General features: G+C 31.5%; 3 protein-coding genes across 3 annotated transcripts; 1 reads left to right on the top strand and 2 right to left on the bottom strand.

Annotated features, from left to right (window-relative positions):
• Window positions 1–1,108: 1,108 nt before the first annotated feature.
• Window positions 1,109–2,020, top strand: LOC102603982 (ethylene-responsive transcription factor ERF003-like). Its single transcript, XM_006356174.2, has 2 exons — window positions 1,109–1,293; window positions 1,390–2,020. Exons 1-2 carry the CDS (start codon window positions 1,211–1,213, stop codon window positions 1,853–1,855), a joined length of 549 nt encoding a protein of 182 aa, XP_006356236.1. The 5' UTR covers window positions 1,109–1,210; the 3' UTR covers window positions 1,856–2,020.
• A 7,397-nt stretch (window positions 2,021–9,417) lies between these two features.
• Window positions 9,418–10,605, bottom strand: LOC107062284 (acanthoscurrin-2-like). Its single transcript, XM_015312763.1, has 2 exons — window positions 10,228–10,605; window positions 9,418–10,081 (listed from the first exon to the last, which is right to left on the bottom strand). The coding sequence occupies exons 1-2, from the start codon at window positions 10,478–10,480 to the stop codon at window positions 9,681–9,683; spliced, it is 654 nt and encodes a 217-aa protein (XP_015168249.1). The 5' UTR covers window positions 10,481–10,605; the 3' UTR covers window positions 9,418–9,680.
• An 890-nt stretch (window positions 10,606–11,495) lies between these two features.
• LOC102586187 (putative UPF0481 protein At3g02645) lies at window positions 11,496–13,459 on the bottom strand. Its single transcript, XM_015312759.1, has 2 exons — window positions 13,239–13,459; window positions 11,496–12,924 (listed from the first exon to the last, which is right to left on the bottom strand). The coding sequence occupies exons 1-2, from the start codon at window positions 13,457–13,459 to the stop codon at window positions 11,496–11,498; spliced, it is 1,650 nt and encodes a 549-aa protein (XP_015168245.1).
• Window positions 13,460–14,568: the final 1,109 nt, after the last annotated feature.

Raw genomic sequence — 14,568 nt, 5'->3', positions numbered from 1 at the left:
ATCTAGTCCATATTATTATTTAGATTTCATTTATTAATAATTATTATGGAGTACTCTTTTTCGATATTTTGATATATACTAAATCCTTCACCAAGAAAATACAAATGATTACTAAACTATGTATAGACATTTATATTATGTGATTATGTCCACAGTCCGCACTATCTCCTTTATCCTCCACCGCCCCCTTCCCCCAAAAAAAAAACTATAGCATAGTTTTACTACATCCAATTAAGATGACATATAACAACACTTTCTATAATAATAAAAAAATTATATATTAAACAACACAATAAGTTGCTATATATAACCCGTTACATATGCAAATACTTTATATCATTGTAGTATAGATAGTAACTTATGATTCTTAAGTTATTATATACACCAATGATGCAGAGAGAAATGATTTTCTAGTCTTTTACAATTATTTTTAATTTTATATTCTTTTTACAACTAATATTTATTTTTGCACATAAAAGATTTTGAAAAGATCATTTCTTCTATTTTAAATTGTAACAGAACAAGAAATCTCATTTCCTCGAATAATTGCCCATCAAGTTATTCCCTCTGTCTCAATTTATGTGACATTTTTCATTTTTTGAGAGTCAAATAGTTTAGTTTGACCAGAAATTTGTGTATGAAATTTTCAAAAAAATTAAATGAAATTTATATATTTATAAATTACATAAAAAGTACTATAAGTCACAATAATTGACATTTCACAATATTCAACAAATATAAAAAAAAATTACGGTCAAAGATAGATTTGTTTGAATCTCGAAATCTGAAAAGTGTCACAGACGGAGGAGTACTTAATATAGAGCAGTTACAATTGCCTTTGAAATTATCTTTACTTAATAACTTGATAAAATGATAACTTACCTTCTAATACTATACTTATTAAACCACATCAATAAGTGTGATTTTTTTTTATATTATCTATATATAGTATATATAACTAACCATAAACTATAAATTATGATAATTTTCTTTTTTCATTATTTTATTTTATTGGAAGGAAGGAAAGAAAGGTATAGAAAGCCTTGTGGGCCCAATCCCATGTCTATTGCCAGCTGAAGGCCGAAAAGAGCGCTTACAAAAACCCCTTAAAGCCTTTCTCCTTCAATTATCTAAGGACTACTCTTCTTCCTCTCTTACACTTATCACAAACACTTTGTTAAATCAAAATTCTGTTGCTGCCAAATCCGCCATGGCTCGTCCACAACAACGATTTCGTGGTGTCCGTCAGCGACATTGGGGTTCTTGGGTTTCTGAAATTCGACATCCTTTACTGTAATTCCTCCTCTCTGTAGTGTTTGACGTCAATTTAATTTCCTTAATTGAATTACAATAAATTGATTGTTTTTTTTTTTTTTGTAAATTAAATAGGAAGACGAGAATATGGCTAGGTACATTTGAGACAGCAGAGGATGCAGCGCGAGCATATGATGAAGCTGCAAGGCTCATGTGTGGACCAAGAGCAAGAACGAATTTCGCTTTTAATGACAGTGATTCTCATTCATCATCCTCGACTAAGTATCTGTCTGCTGCTTTGATAGCTAAACTACAACGATGCCAGATGAAATCTCTTAATATGGTGAATAATCGACCTGGAACGATGAAATTAGAAGATGAAAATAACCAGTTATCATCATGTCATCAACTTGGAAACAGGGGAGATCATGGCATTGCTAGAAGAAATGTACAAATGAGTGTTGAAATGCCGGTAAGTTATGAAAGCCAAGCAGAGAGTACGCAACAATTCAAGTCATTGGAAGATCATCAAATTGAACAAATGATTGAAGAGTTGTTAGATTACGGATCAATTGAACTCTGTTCTGTTTTGCAAGAATAAGCCATCAATGTGAATGTAACACTTTTACATTCTAATGAAATCCTCCTCTGTTTCTTCATCCTAATTCTTTTCACTCAGTACCAAGTTAAAAATGTATAGTTTGTAGCTCGCATAAAAAAGAGCAGTCTAGTGCACAAAATTCCCGTTATTTGGAGAAGGGCCGAACCATTGGACTTTTTCTTCTTTGAAGTATGTTCACATGATCATAATTCATAATCCATCCTTGTTAAGTTTGAATTCCTCGATGGCTTATAGTATGAACAGGTTCCAGAATTGGGTCACAGTATTTAACTTTTATAACACGGTTAACTCACATTCTAAAAGATAACGATAAGTAACTCTCTAAAATATGTAAATTCAGTAACTAGAAAAAAGAAGGCAGACATTCTACGATAAATCTATTATAACAAGTTAAATTACATCGATATGTTCAAATGATCTAAATCATTTTCTCATTTGCTTTAGCACTGAGAGCAGACAACTTTCATTACAAGAGTCACAACTTAGACGACACAAATTCTTTGGAAAGCTGCTACTTTTTGACTATATGAAACAATTGTTTGAATGCAAAATTTGGTTGTTTCTTTTTGGACTATCTGGAATTTTGATGATTTAGTGAATTCAGAACCAAAGATTAATACATTGTAAAATTGATTGTTGTGGACTTTAATTTAAAGAGATAGAGGGAGCACCGTAAAAAAATAAAAATTAGCAAGGTTTTAAATCGATATAATAATAATTGTGTACTTATTTCATGATATGAGATAAAAATTAGGAATTAATATGTAATAAAGTCGATCCACTAAAGTCTTGACTAGTGGTGTACGCAGTATCTATGGCATGAAGTTTGCTTTGTAGAGAACCGCTGACAGAGGAAATAAAATTGTTACTACAATATAATTTCTTTAAGAGTTTCAGTTTTATATATTGTCAATATAATTTTTCTTATACTGGTCAATCATACCTACAAATAAGTCTCTTTAAAATGTCAAATTTAAACTCGCGAAAATGAGATATTTATATTACAGCAAGTGTAAACGACCTGATACTCCAAACATGAAAATAAGTTTATATTATTTAAATATAATACCTTTGTAAGTGAACATACACTACTAGAAAATCAAATAATTTGAAAAATAATTACAAGAATAACTAATTTTTGGAACCAAAAAGGGATAAAACACAAAGAGAATACCTCCTTCCTTTTTTTTTCAATACAAAGAGAATAGTATATAGTAGATCTAAATACACCGAACACTCAATTAATTTGGTTGACCTATATATGATATGTTTGTCCAAGTTTTTGGGAGGTTCAAAATATTTACTTAGAAAAATTGAAGTGTTTGACTTAGTTTTTAGGAAAAAATAAAATGTTTTGAGAAATAGCATAAGTTATTTTTCAGAAGATAAAAAGAATAGTTTTTCTCCCAAAGTAGTAATTATTTTAAAAACACTTTTACAAAATCAGGCTTAATTAGAAGTACTTTTTAAAAAATGGATCAAACATTAAGTAACACCTCAAAATGCTTTTGAAATTGATATGCTTAAAACAAATAGTTTCTCACAAAAAACTTTTTTAAAACATGTTTTTCAAAAAAAAAATTATTTTATAAATTTAACTAAACAGACTATGAGACTATAACATAGAATCTGAGAAAAGACTCTTAGCAAGTACTGCTCTTTATCGATATATTAACATATTCATTATTGGCTTAACATAGCTCTTAAGAGCGATAAATACAATGACAATTTTATTATATCATTTTTGAATATATTTAATATTTTAAAAAATGTGTTAGTGGAAATGACTATAATTAATATAATATAATAACAATAAATTAGAAATGAAGTAATAAATTATTTCTTAATATTTTAAAATTAATAAATATTTATTTTTAATATAGTTAACAAATAAAGATGGACGAGTGGAGTAGTTGGAAACGTGGCCAAACAATACTAGAAGGTCTAAAGTAAATTATTTATTACTCTGGATAAGTTAAATACGCTCTATTTTCTGATTCATATATTCCATCTTGTAGTTTGTTAATCTGGAGGTTTGACCCAATAAATTCCCATATAAATTAATAAAAACGTTAGAAGTTTTAAAATTAATTAGTTTTTTTTACTCATATTAGGCTATATAATTGAGTTGATATGGATTTTATATGCAATGTAGAATTATTTATTGATGTAAATGGGTGGAGATACGTTTTGACGAACCAATGTATACTAAAACAATTAAATTGGATCATATAGAGTATCATATTACGTTTTTCCTCATAGTCTTTTAACAAAAAAAAAAAGTGATGTGTGAAGCGCCTCATCTCAATGGTTTAAGGAATGAATAGTCTCTTTAATATGATCTAAATAATTCTCCTATATGAGTGAATTTTTTAAAATTAAGTTAAGCCTATAAGATTCAATTCTTTTAACATGTTATCATAGCAAGGTCTAACTAATTTTTTTTTTTTTCAATATCAGGCGCTCATAGTAAAATTGTTCACTCACCAGAATTTAAGGTGAAATATCTAGACTTAATGAATATGTGGAGCAGATGTGGGCCGGTGATAAGTGTTGACTGATGAACCGTTAGAATTGGGCAAGTATTGTCTGCTCCTAAGTCCCATATCTCATCACATGTGCAAATCCCATGTTCTCTAAGGCTCCCCGCACATGGCATTCACGTATTTTTTTTTGTTTGAGTTTAAGTTATATATATATATTATTTAGTATAAAGAAAAAGTGTCAGTAAATTTAATTTTTATATATATGTAATTACATCTTTGTAAAACATGGAATTTGTAATTTCAAAGTAAGACACATAAACTATTATAACAAGTAAAGATGATTTGATAATATTAAAAAAAAATTATACTAATAACGTATATAACTTAAATTATTTTCTCTTTAGCAGTTACCATATACTGTTCAAACGGGGTTGTTTGATTGTTTCCCCTAGCACGTTCTTTTGTTGTTTACTCATTCATTGAATTTAAATGACATGACAAAACGAGGAAATGTCATAGCTATGGGTTGAAACAAGACAATAACACGTTGTCACTAAAAAGTGTCATTAAATAGAAGTAAGAAGCTTTGTAAAGTGTATCCAAGTATTATTTTTTTTGGAGAAAATTGTTTTTTCTAACTTTTGAAAAATAACTTTTGCTACTCTCGAAATACATATTTCCTTCGGAAACTTTGGTCAAACACCTCACTTTTTTGAATAAATATTTTTGACTTTATAAAAACTTGGCCAAACAGGCTATTAATTAGTTCGCAAGAATCTTTATATAAATATCTAATTAGATTTATTGTTTACTTTTCCTACCTGATATATATCAAAATATACAAAGTTAGATGCATATTATATACGTATTAATTATATATCTATTGGCTATTTTTAATTTAAGCAATTAGATGGACAATAATTTAAGCTCATTTTTTCACTCCAAAGTCCAACCAACGCGTCAAAAGGATTACATTGCTAATGAGTAATGAGTTAGAAATTTGATTTTCCTAATTTTAGACGACATGGTTCATATTGGGTCGCTGTTTCTTTCCCAGCAAACACGATAATTGAACCTCCTTTCTGGGCTGAATTTTATAGTTGGGCTGACTCCAATGGTTTTGGACCAAACTAACCCGTTCCAAATTTTCATAGCTATTAGGGAGGATTTTTCGCATATAGCCACTCAAAAATAACTTAATTATGTTCCATAGTTATAGTTTTCTAATTACGATTCGTACCTACATGTTAAAGGGAAGAGAGAGGCAAGCGAGAGAGGGCAGAGAGTGGAGAGAGGTGAATTGTATTTGTATATCAGTTAGATAATTGTATATATGTAACTACTATGTATATATATCAATGATTGTATTTGTATCTGCAATCAATGTGTATCCGTATACAATTGAATCGAGTTCAAACATTTGTATTTGTATATCTAGTCTCTCTCTCGCTTTATTCAAACACAAATTATACATTTGTATTTGTATAATTTGTGTTTGTATAAAGTGAGAGAGAAAGGCACAAGAGAACTGACATGGAGAGAGAGTTGTATTTGTATAATTATAAGTTATAGGGCGGAGAGATATGTATTTGTATATCCAGTCTCTCTCACTTTATACAAACATAAACTATACATTTGTATTTGTATAATTTGTGTTTTTATAAAGTGAGAGAGAGTCTAACAGAAGAGAATCGAGAGAGAGAGAGACTGGAACAAGGAGAGGAGAGAGGTGAGGGAGAGATGACTGAAAAAGAGAAGAGAGGCGAGGGAGATTCCAAAGAGAGGGGAGAGGGGGGAGAGAGAGAGAGAGAGAGGAGAGGCTAGAGAGAGGACTGCAATTATAGCTAGAAGTAAGTTCCGATTGTAATTAATACAAATTGTAGCTATGTTAGCTAAGTAACTAGTAAATGTTTACTTAACCGTGTAATTTATTAATGGAAAAATATGTCAAGAAGAGAGAGATCCAAAAGAGCCATCATTTATCTTTTTCTTTTGTTGTTTTCCACCCGATATCCGGTAGAGGACTCACATTCAAGACCTTTAATTAAAAATGAAAGAACCACGACAATCCTAGCCATCATTTATCCTCATGCATAGTAATTGTACGCGTCTTCTTCGTTTACACTTAAATTGTGGCACATAGAGCAACGCAATTTTGCACATTTAATTTCCAACTATCCGCCAACTCTTTTACAGCAAACTTAATGTTCCCATGCATGCTCATTCCTCCCCCATCTTCAACTTTTCTCACTTCAACATTCACTCATTCAATATGATGATTCTTAAACCACCTGTCTACCTTTGACTTTTAACCAGAATTTGCCAGAATAGTATTTTACCTATGTTATTTTATCTTTTTAAATATTTTTATCCTTTTAACTTTAATACATGTTAACTAAAAAATGAAAAAAAGATTAGTTTATTTTAAAATAAAAAAGATATTATAAACTTTTTAATTTTCTGGCTAAATTCTAGCCAAATTTTCTGGCCATATAGCATTACCCAATCATTTCCAAAAATTCTTTTGGCCAGAAAATTTGGCCAGAATGGTATTTTACCTATGTTATTTTATCTTTTTGAATATTTTTACCCTTTTAACTTTAATACATTTTAACTAAAAAATGGAAAAAGATTAGTTTATTTTAAAATAAAAAAAGATATTATAAACTTTTTAATTTTCTGGCCATTTCCGGCCAAATTTTCTGGCATTTTGCATTACCCTTAATCATTATTAATAATACTATAAATACTCCCTCCGTTCTATAAAGTGGATCATTTTCCATTTTACACAATGCTTAAGATACCATAAATAAGAAGACGATTTTACTAATTAACCCCTTAAAATATTTCTTGGAAGTTTTACAAACAAATGTAAACACTTTAAAAAAGAATTAATTGTAATGGTAATATAGGAAAAAAATAAATAATGTTTTCTTGATTTGGTAAGGTGATCAACTAATATGAGACAACAATATTTAGTATAATAATCAACTAATATGATGTAGAGAGTATAAACTTAATATCTACGGTGAATAGATCAATTGTATTTTCATACCCTTTTTTTTATACTTAATTTCGGTTGACTTGACACGATCCTTAAAGTAAATGTTAGTACGAGTGTTTTTTACTAAACTAAACTTAATTAATGATGTTTTGAAACTCTAAGTTTGACTACTTCTTTAATTATATGTAAGTACTTGTAATTTAATAGCAAGGGTATTATGGGAGAAAAACTCTCTTAATTTGTTAAAATGGACTATTCTTAATATAGGGCCCATATATGAAATTTACCCATATTGGATACTCAAATATGACATTAATTTAAATTTGTCAAAAGTACTCGTTACCCCCCTGAACTTAAAGCTTTTTATTTGGTGTACACCTAAACTAAATTTTGTTTTAATTACCCCCGAACTTGTTTATTCCTCCGTCGCGTACACCTTTATTGTCCACCTGGCGTAGAAATTGACAACACACTCTACTAGGCGCGTGAGGAAGTGATTTTTTGCCACATCATAAAGCTACAACGGTAAAAAAAAACGTAAAATATCCATTTTTCTATAATATTTGGCATATTTTAAACGAAAATAGGGAAAAATGTAAATGAAAAGTAAAGGAAACAAAGATTAACACTTACTTGGTAAGAATTTCAGACAAATTTGAAATTTAATCGACCAACTTCACGTCTAGAAAAACCCAAATCCAGAAGGAGTTCCGCGAAATCAACCCTTATTCAAAAATAACTTTTAAACAATGAATTTTAAATTTAAGAAATTTATTTTTTGCAATATTAATTTATCTAGGTATCTATTATTTATCCAGGTGGAAATCCACATCACCACTTTTGCTAGCTGTCGCGCGTGTGTAGTCACAATAGGAGCAGGTGGACGAAAAAGGTGTACGTGATGGAGGAATAAACAAGTTCGGGGGGCTAATTAAAATAGAATATAATTTAGGTGTACACCGAATAAAAAGCTTCAAGTTCAGGGAGGTAATGAATACTTTTTATGTATCATATACTCCTTCTGTCCCAATTTATGGCATGAGAAGAATTGCAACTTATAGTATCATAGTAGTATTTAAATATTTCAATTATAATTTTAATATAGTAAGTGATTATAGATATTAAGTGATGTATATCCTCACTTTAATTTTTAACTGGGGGTAAGATAACATGGGTTAATTGTGTGCAAACACCAAGTGTGCAAGAATATTTACCATCACTAAACAATGTCGTCAACAACAACATGATAGAGTCGTTAAATTTCACAAGTGAGGTATGAGAAGGGTAAATGTATATAAATCTTACAACTATCTCGTGTAAATGAAATGACTGATTTCGAAAGATCCTCGGCTCCAGAGCTATAAATCACAATACAAAGAAGAAGGAGACAAGAAGGAGATAAGAAGAGAATATAACAAATAACAAAGAAACAATGCAAAGTCTATCAGAGATGAGCCAAAACAACAATAAAATCATGTGAAAGTCGAAACGTCATAAACAACAAACTAAGGTAGACTATTAAAAACAATAATAATCAATGGTACTACAAATAAAAAGAACAAGAACTATAATAATACAACTAGTATCGTCACAAACACCAATTAACCTTCTACCCTTATAATATGTGTCTTCCACATTCTTCTATCTAAGGTCATGTCTTTGGTAATCTGAAGTTGCGTCATATTTTATCTTACCACCTCTATCTAATACTTTTTCGACCTATCTCTACCTCTCATCGTACCCTCTATAATCAATCTCTCGTACCTCCTTACTGGTGCATCCATGCATCTCCAAATCACTAAACAATGTCCTAAAGTAAAATTGAAACAGACTCCATCCAAATCCAATCCTCATTTCTTGATACTTGTGTTGCGACTTGCATGCATTTACTATTGCACTCTGCATATATGGTTGTCTGGTAGAGTACACTTATTACCTGCAATGCATTTAATTAAGCAGCATTTCTCAATTTATGTACCAATTCCGATATCTAGCTACTTACCACACAAAGATTACAAATATATATTGAGTTGAACAATATGCATGGATAACGCAGCCAAACAATCTGAGTAGAATTAAAAGTAAATAAAGTTAAACAAGTAGACATCGAGATTGAGATGAAACTCAACATTAATATTAGCCTGATTTTGCTAGTGCTAGTACTCCTCATTAGCTCATTTAACCTCTTTTTGGAAGCCAGAGCTGATCATCCAAATAACAAACATATTCAAAATGCATTGAAATATGAAGAAGAATTGAAGTTCATGAGCAGCCAAAGGAGAAACAATCACGGAAGAAGAAGATCAATTCCACGTCATCCACCAAAAAGACATCGTCCTCCTGTAACAACCCGTCCACCACCCTTAGTTTTGTCTCCGCCTCCACCACGAAGACGTCCTCCAATTATAATCCGTCCACCACCACTAGTTCCTTCTCCGCCTCCACCACGAAGACGTCCTCCAATAATAATCCGTCCACCACCACTTGTTCCATCGCCACCTCCATTTATAATCCGTCCACCACCACTAGTACCTTCTCCACCTCCACCACGACGTCCTCCAATTATAATCCGTCCACCACCACTAGTTCCTTCTCCGCCTCCACCACGAAGACGTCCTCCAATTATAATCCGTCCACCACCACTAGTTCCTTCTCCACCTCCACCACGACAACCTCCGATTATAATCCGTCCACCACCACTAGTCCCGTCCCCACCTCCACCTAGACGTCCTCCGTTTATTATCCGTCCACCACCACTTGTTCCTTCACCACCTCCACCAATACGTCCTCCGGTTATAATATTCCCACCACCACTAGTTCCATCGCCACCTCCGTTCATAATCTTTCCACCCCGTCCCCACCTCCACCTAGACGTCCTCCGTTTATTATCCGTCCACCACCACTTGTTCCTTCACCACCTCCACCAATACGTCCTCCGGTTATAATATTCCCACCACCACTAGTTCCATCGCCACCTCCGTTCATAATCTTTCCACCACCACTAGTTCCTTCTCCGCCACCTCCACTTGTCCCCATATTTAATACACCTCTTGTTCCAATCTTTTCACCACCATTAGTTCCTTGATCTAGTGCAAAAAGATACAAATTTACCATAAGCGTACGTATGGATTTTGATTACTACTACTATTTTCTTTTCACTTTACTGCTTGTAGCTAGGTACGTGATACCAGCGATTTTGTACTGTGCTACTCTTTTTCTATAATATCTTCTGGTTTATTAGTTGGATTAATCATCATACACTATAACAAAAGAGATATTTAGTGTCAATGAATTATTTTTTTAGTATTGTCCTAGAGACATTTAGCAACAGGTTGAGTTAATGTCATTTCATCCATAGTTACTAAAAACTTTTAGTTGTATAATCTATATATATAGACGGCTGGTTATAAATACTCATTTATTATTGTAACTGAACTCTATATTATAGCGGCAATTATAGATTATCAATGGACGCGTTTCTTTTGAAACAATCGTTTGTAACAGCTATTTAGTCCGCAGCTCCAAGAGTACAAACAATGTTACAGGAATAGTGAAGCTAAAGAACGAAAGATTACTATTTAGTCCGCGGCTCCAAGAGTATTGAGCTACTTTACTTGCACTTCGACTAATTTTATGGATTAATTTGGTAGTTATGTTACCTTCTATCAATAAAAGCAACAAATTACTTCGTCCACCATGCATGACTTGGAGAAATAGAAGATAAAGGCTCTAAAATTGAAAAGTGAAATTCAAGAAGATAACAATATGCATCTTGAAAAAGATCATCATCAGTGTCCATTGGCTGGAAAGTATCAAAAACAATTAACAAATCATCAAATTTGAAAAATATAACTAATTATTAAAGAACCATGCATCTTTCCTCTAAACAATTGCACAAATCCACCTTTCACTTTAGCATTTCTTCAACCACAGCCATGCATCTGATCACAAGTAGAACTTTTTACTCTTATGTTATGTGCTTTTTGCTAATCTTAAGGAAATAAATATTACATTTTAATAATAAAACAAATAAAAAGAATCATTCATCAGTATTAAACAACTTATAACTTACCCAGTGTAGCTTCACAAGTGAGGTCTAAAGAAGATAAGATGTACACAGAACTTACCCCTACTCAGAATTTTGAGTATGAAATATACGAGCACACTTATAGACTGAACAAAACGCTTGTAAAGTCATCAACATCAAGAGCATAATTGCAGCCAAAAATGTGAGAAACTGCCATGATCCAAACACATAATGCTTCATCATTTTTCCAATCTTGATACTCCATCTCCCATTATAAAATCCATTCACATCTTCAATCACTTTATCTATAAACGGAACTTTCGTTAATCTCAACGATCTACTCATCCCATTCCACAAATTCGCAACTTCTTTATCACTCTTCAAACGGTTCAAAATTATTCCCTTTTCTCTAAGTAACACTGCGTCTTCTTCAGTATCAATAATCCCATTCATTAATTCAGTGTAACGCGTAAAAACCAATGGCCCTGATGCATTGCATGCCTCATACGCAACTAAATTCCTCAAAATTACCTCTGTATTTACGTCTAGACTCACTCTAGGTAAATGAAATTTGATCTTTGTATCATCGAAATTTATGCTCATGATACCTTCATTGGTGGCTACAAAATTCACTCCGGATTTAGAAAGTTCAGCCACTGATGGTATGGCTAATTCTTCAAAAAGTGGAGGCTTATTCATGTTACTTTCGAAATTTACCTCTGCTTTTTCTTGTGAAAAGATTAAATATGTAATTGGTTGAATAAAAAGTTTAATCACAGGAAGATTAGAAAAAAGTTTCCAAGGCACTTTTAATAAGAATTTAATTGGTTTGGAAAATACAATTTTCTTAAGAAAACGTACTGGTCCTCTGTTTATTTTCACAAGGATATTCCAAATTTCATTAATAAGCTGTCCGATGTGACTTGATTTTCCAACGAAAGTATTATTTTCTTCTTCAATCAAGCTAATTTGTTCGTGATCATCTTCTGTTATCTCAGAAGTTGTTACGTCTAATTTGGGCACGATGAATTGGTACAAGAAGTCTAGCAAGTGAGAGCATTCTGTTACGTTTTCTTTGGGGGATTCGTCTATCATTTGGAACGGAGAAATCTCTTTACAGAATCCCGTTAGCATTGACATCAACATTGTGTCTGCTAACTCTAAAGATGAATATTGGACTTCCAATATTTTTCTTAGTAAGAACAGTGGGATTTGATTTTCGAGCATAATTAAATCTCTAAGAATGGCGTTATGTGCGGATTTTCTCCCTGCAACATCAACCAAATGTGACATTCTTGAGGATACTCTGGTTAGAATTTTACCTTCTTTGATGGCATAGATTTGAAGGAACTCGAGTAAGAAAGAGGCGTCCACCGCCATCATCCAGGCCAAAGTTTCACCATTGAAATTCAAGTACTTATGGTACGAACAACGAATTCTATGCTCAAATTTTATCAATTGTTCCACAAGATGTTGAAATTTGAGGCTATAGAGGTGTTTTTGAGTTCTCTTTGCAGCAGCTAGCTTGTACCTGAAGTGGCAAAATTAACCAATTGTTTAGTATAATTGTTTAACCCGCCCAAATTTAAACGACTTGGAATATGATTCGTTTATTAACTTGGCCTTATTAACATGACTAGTCAAAATCAGTGGTGGATTCAAAATTTTCAATTTCAAAAAATAAAAATGTCAAAAATAATGTAGTCCCTAAGAATCATATTGAGGGAATGGAGTCATGACATGTTATTTGTACCATCGCGACACAAACAATTTATGAACAAATCGAGTCATGACCCAAATTTAATCCAACACGTTCATTTGCTACCTCTAAATTCGAATATTTACCTTTCCATGTCGTGGAGGTCTGAGCGCCAATAGTGATAAGGGCCTATTGCCAACAATTGTGGGACGTAACAATCTTGGTCACTCAGCAATAGGGCTTTTGGTACATTGAAAATGCTAACTGGAATTTCAGTGTCTTCTTCAAGTTCTTCATCGAGTGTTCGACGGATTTGAATAATCCATCGATGCTCATCAAAGTTTGAAGTACTGCAGTTTGATGCCATTTTTGGTGAAAAAAGAACAGTTTCAAATCCTTAAGATTAAAAAATAAAATACATCGGTTTTGGTTTATTGAATGGTGGAGTTACGATAAATGTAACTCTTAAAGATTTTATAGGTGTGAAAATGGACATAAATGTGATTAACAAAACATAATCTTAAAGGCGTAATATTAAGTACCTCTTTTTATGTAAAAAGAAACATATATATAAGTACTAGGTAATAAATTATCCCTTTGTTACAAAAGAAGGCCTAAGATCGGAATAAAGTGGTTCTTGGAAAAAAAAGAATTTACTTTCGCTAAAATTAGATTAGATTAATTTGATATTTTATAATTACAATTTGGATATTCAAATATACTATACTACGAGTACTATGTATAAGTTGCAACTTTTCTCATATCAAGTTGATGAACAAATTATTTTAAAATATTAATCAAAGTTTACATAGTTTGAATCTCTAAAAGTGAAATATGACAACTAATTTGAGACGGATAAATATATATCACGCATATATATTTGAAAGGTGTAAGTTTCTTTTGAGGCAGCCATTATTTAGTTGTTGCTCTTCAAAGAAGTAAAAGAGAAATTAAAGCACCAATTGTTTATTTTGTGAAAAAAAAATTCTCGTTAAAGAAAAAAAAAAGAGAATCGCCTACGCTGTAATAGGACAACAAAAAGAAAATGAAAAAAAAAACGAATCTAAGAAAGCGAGTGTTTTACAAGCATTTGAAATAAAAAATTAAAATTAAACCTCTTAGATTAGACCAATTGGAAAATTTATTATGTTATACCAACAACTCCTCAAATAGTAGAGGAAAATGAATACAATTTATTTCTGTTTTTTTTTTTATGGATTTAAATTACATGTTTGATAAAGTTGACCTAAAAAAATCATATACTTCTAATTAAGAGATTATCATTCGTACTGAATAAATAAAATTTGACATTGTACTTGTAGCTCTTTCGTTTATCTGCTTTTGTTGCAAATCAATCTGCAGAAAAAGAACAATAATTGTCAGTCATTTTTTATACCAAAATAATAAGGTAAAAGAAAAATAAAATTTGCTTTTTTAATTATTTCTCAGTTATCTAAAGTTACATGTTGTAATTTA

The sequence above is a fragment of the Solanum tuberosum genome, unplaced genomic scaffold (genome assembly GCF_000226075.1).
Source record: "Solanum tuberosum cultivar DM 1-3 516 R44 unplaced genomic scaffold, SolTub_3.0 scf00215, whole genome shotgun sequence".
Lineage (NCBI taxonomy): Eukaryota > Viridiplantae > Streptophyta > Magnoliopsida > Solanales > Solanaceae > Solanum > Solanum tuberosum.
The sequence above is the reverse complement of the archived record's forward strand: the minus strand, read 5'-3'. Positions and strand labels throughout refer to the sequence as shown.

Coding starts and splice junctions, on each gene's coding strand:
- LOC102603982 (XM_006356174.2), top strand. CDS start 1,211: ATGGCTCGTCCACAACAACGATTTCGTGGTGTCCGTCAGCGACATTGG. Junction 1,294..1,389: donor GAAATTCGACATCCTTTACT/GTAATTCCTCCT, acceptor TAAATTAAATAG/GAAGACGAGAATATGGCTAG.
- LOC107062284 (XM_015312763.1), bottom strand. CDS start 10,480: ATGGTAAATTTGTATCTTTTTGCACTAGATCAAGGAACTAATGGTGGT. Junction 10,082..10,227: donor CGGAGGACGTCTAGGTGGAG/GTGGGGACGGGG, acceptor GTCTAGGTGGAG/GTGGGGACGGGACTAGTGGT.
- LOC102586187 (XM_015312759.1), bottom strand. CDS start 13,459: ATGGCATCAAACTGCAGTACTTCAAACTTTGATGAGCATCGATGGATT. Junction 12,925..13,238: donor GACCTCCACGACATGGAAAG/GTAAATATTCGA, acceptor TTGCCACTTCAG/GTACAAGCTAGCTGCTGCAA.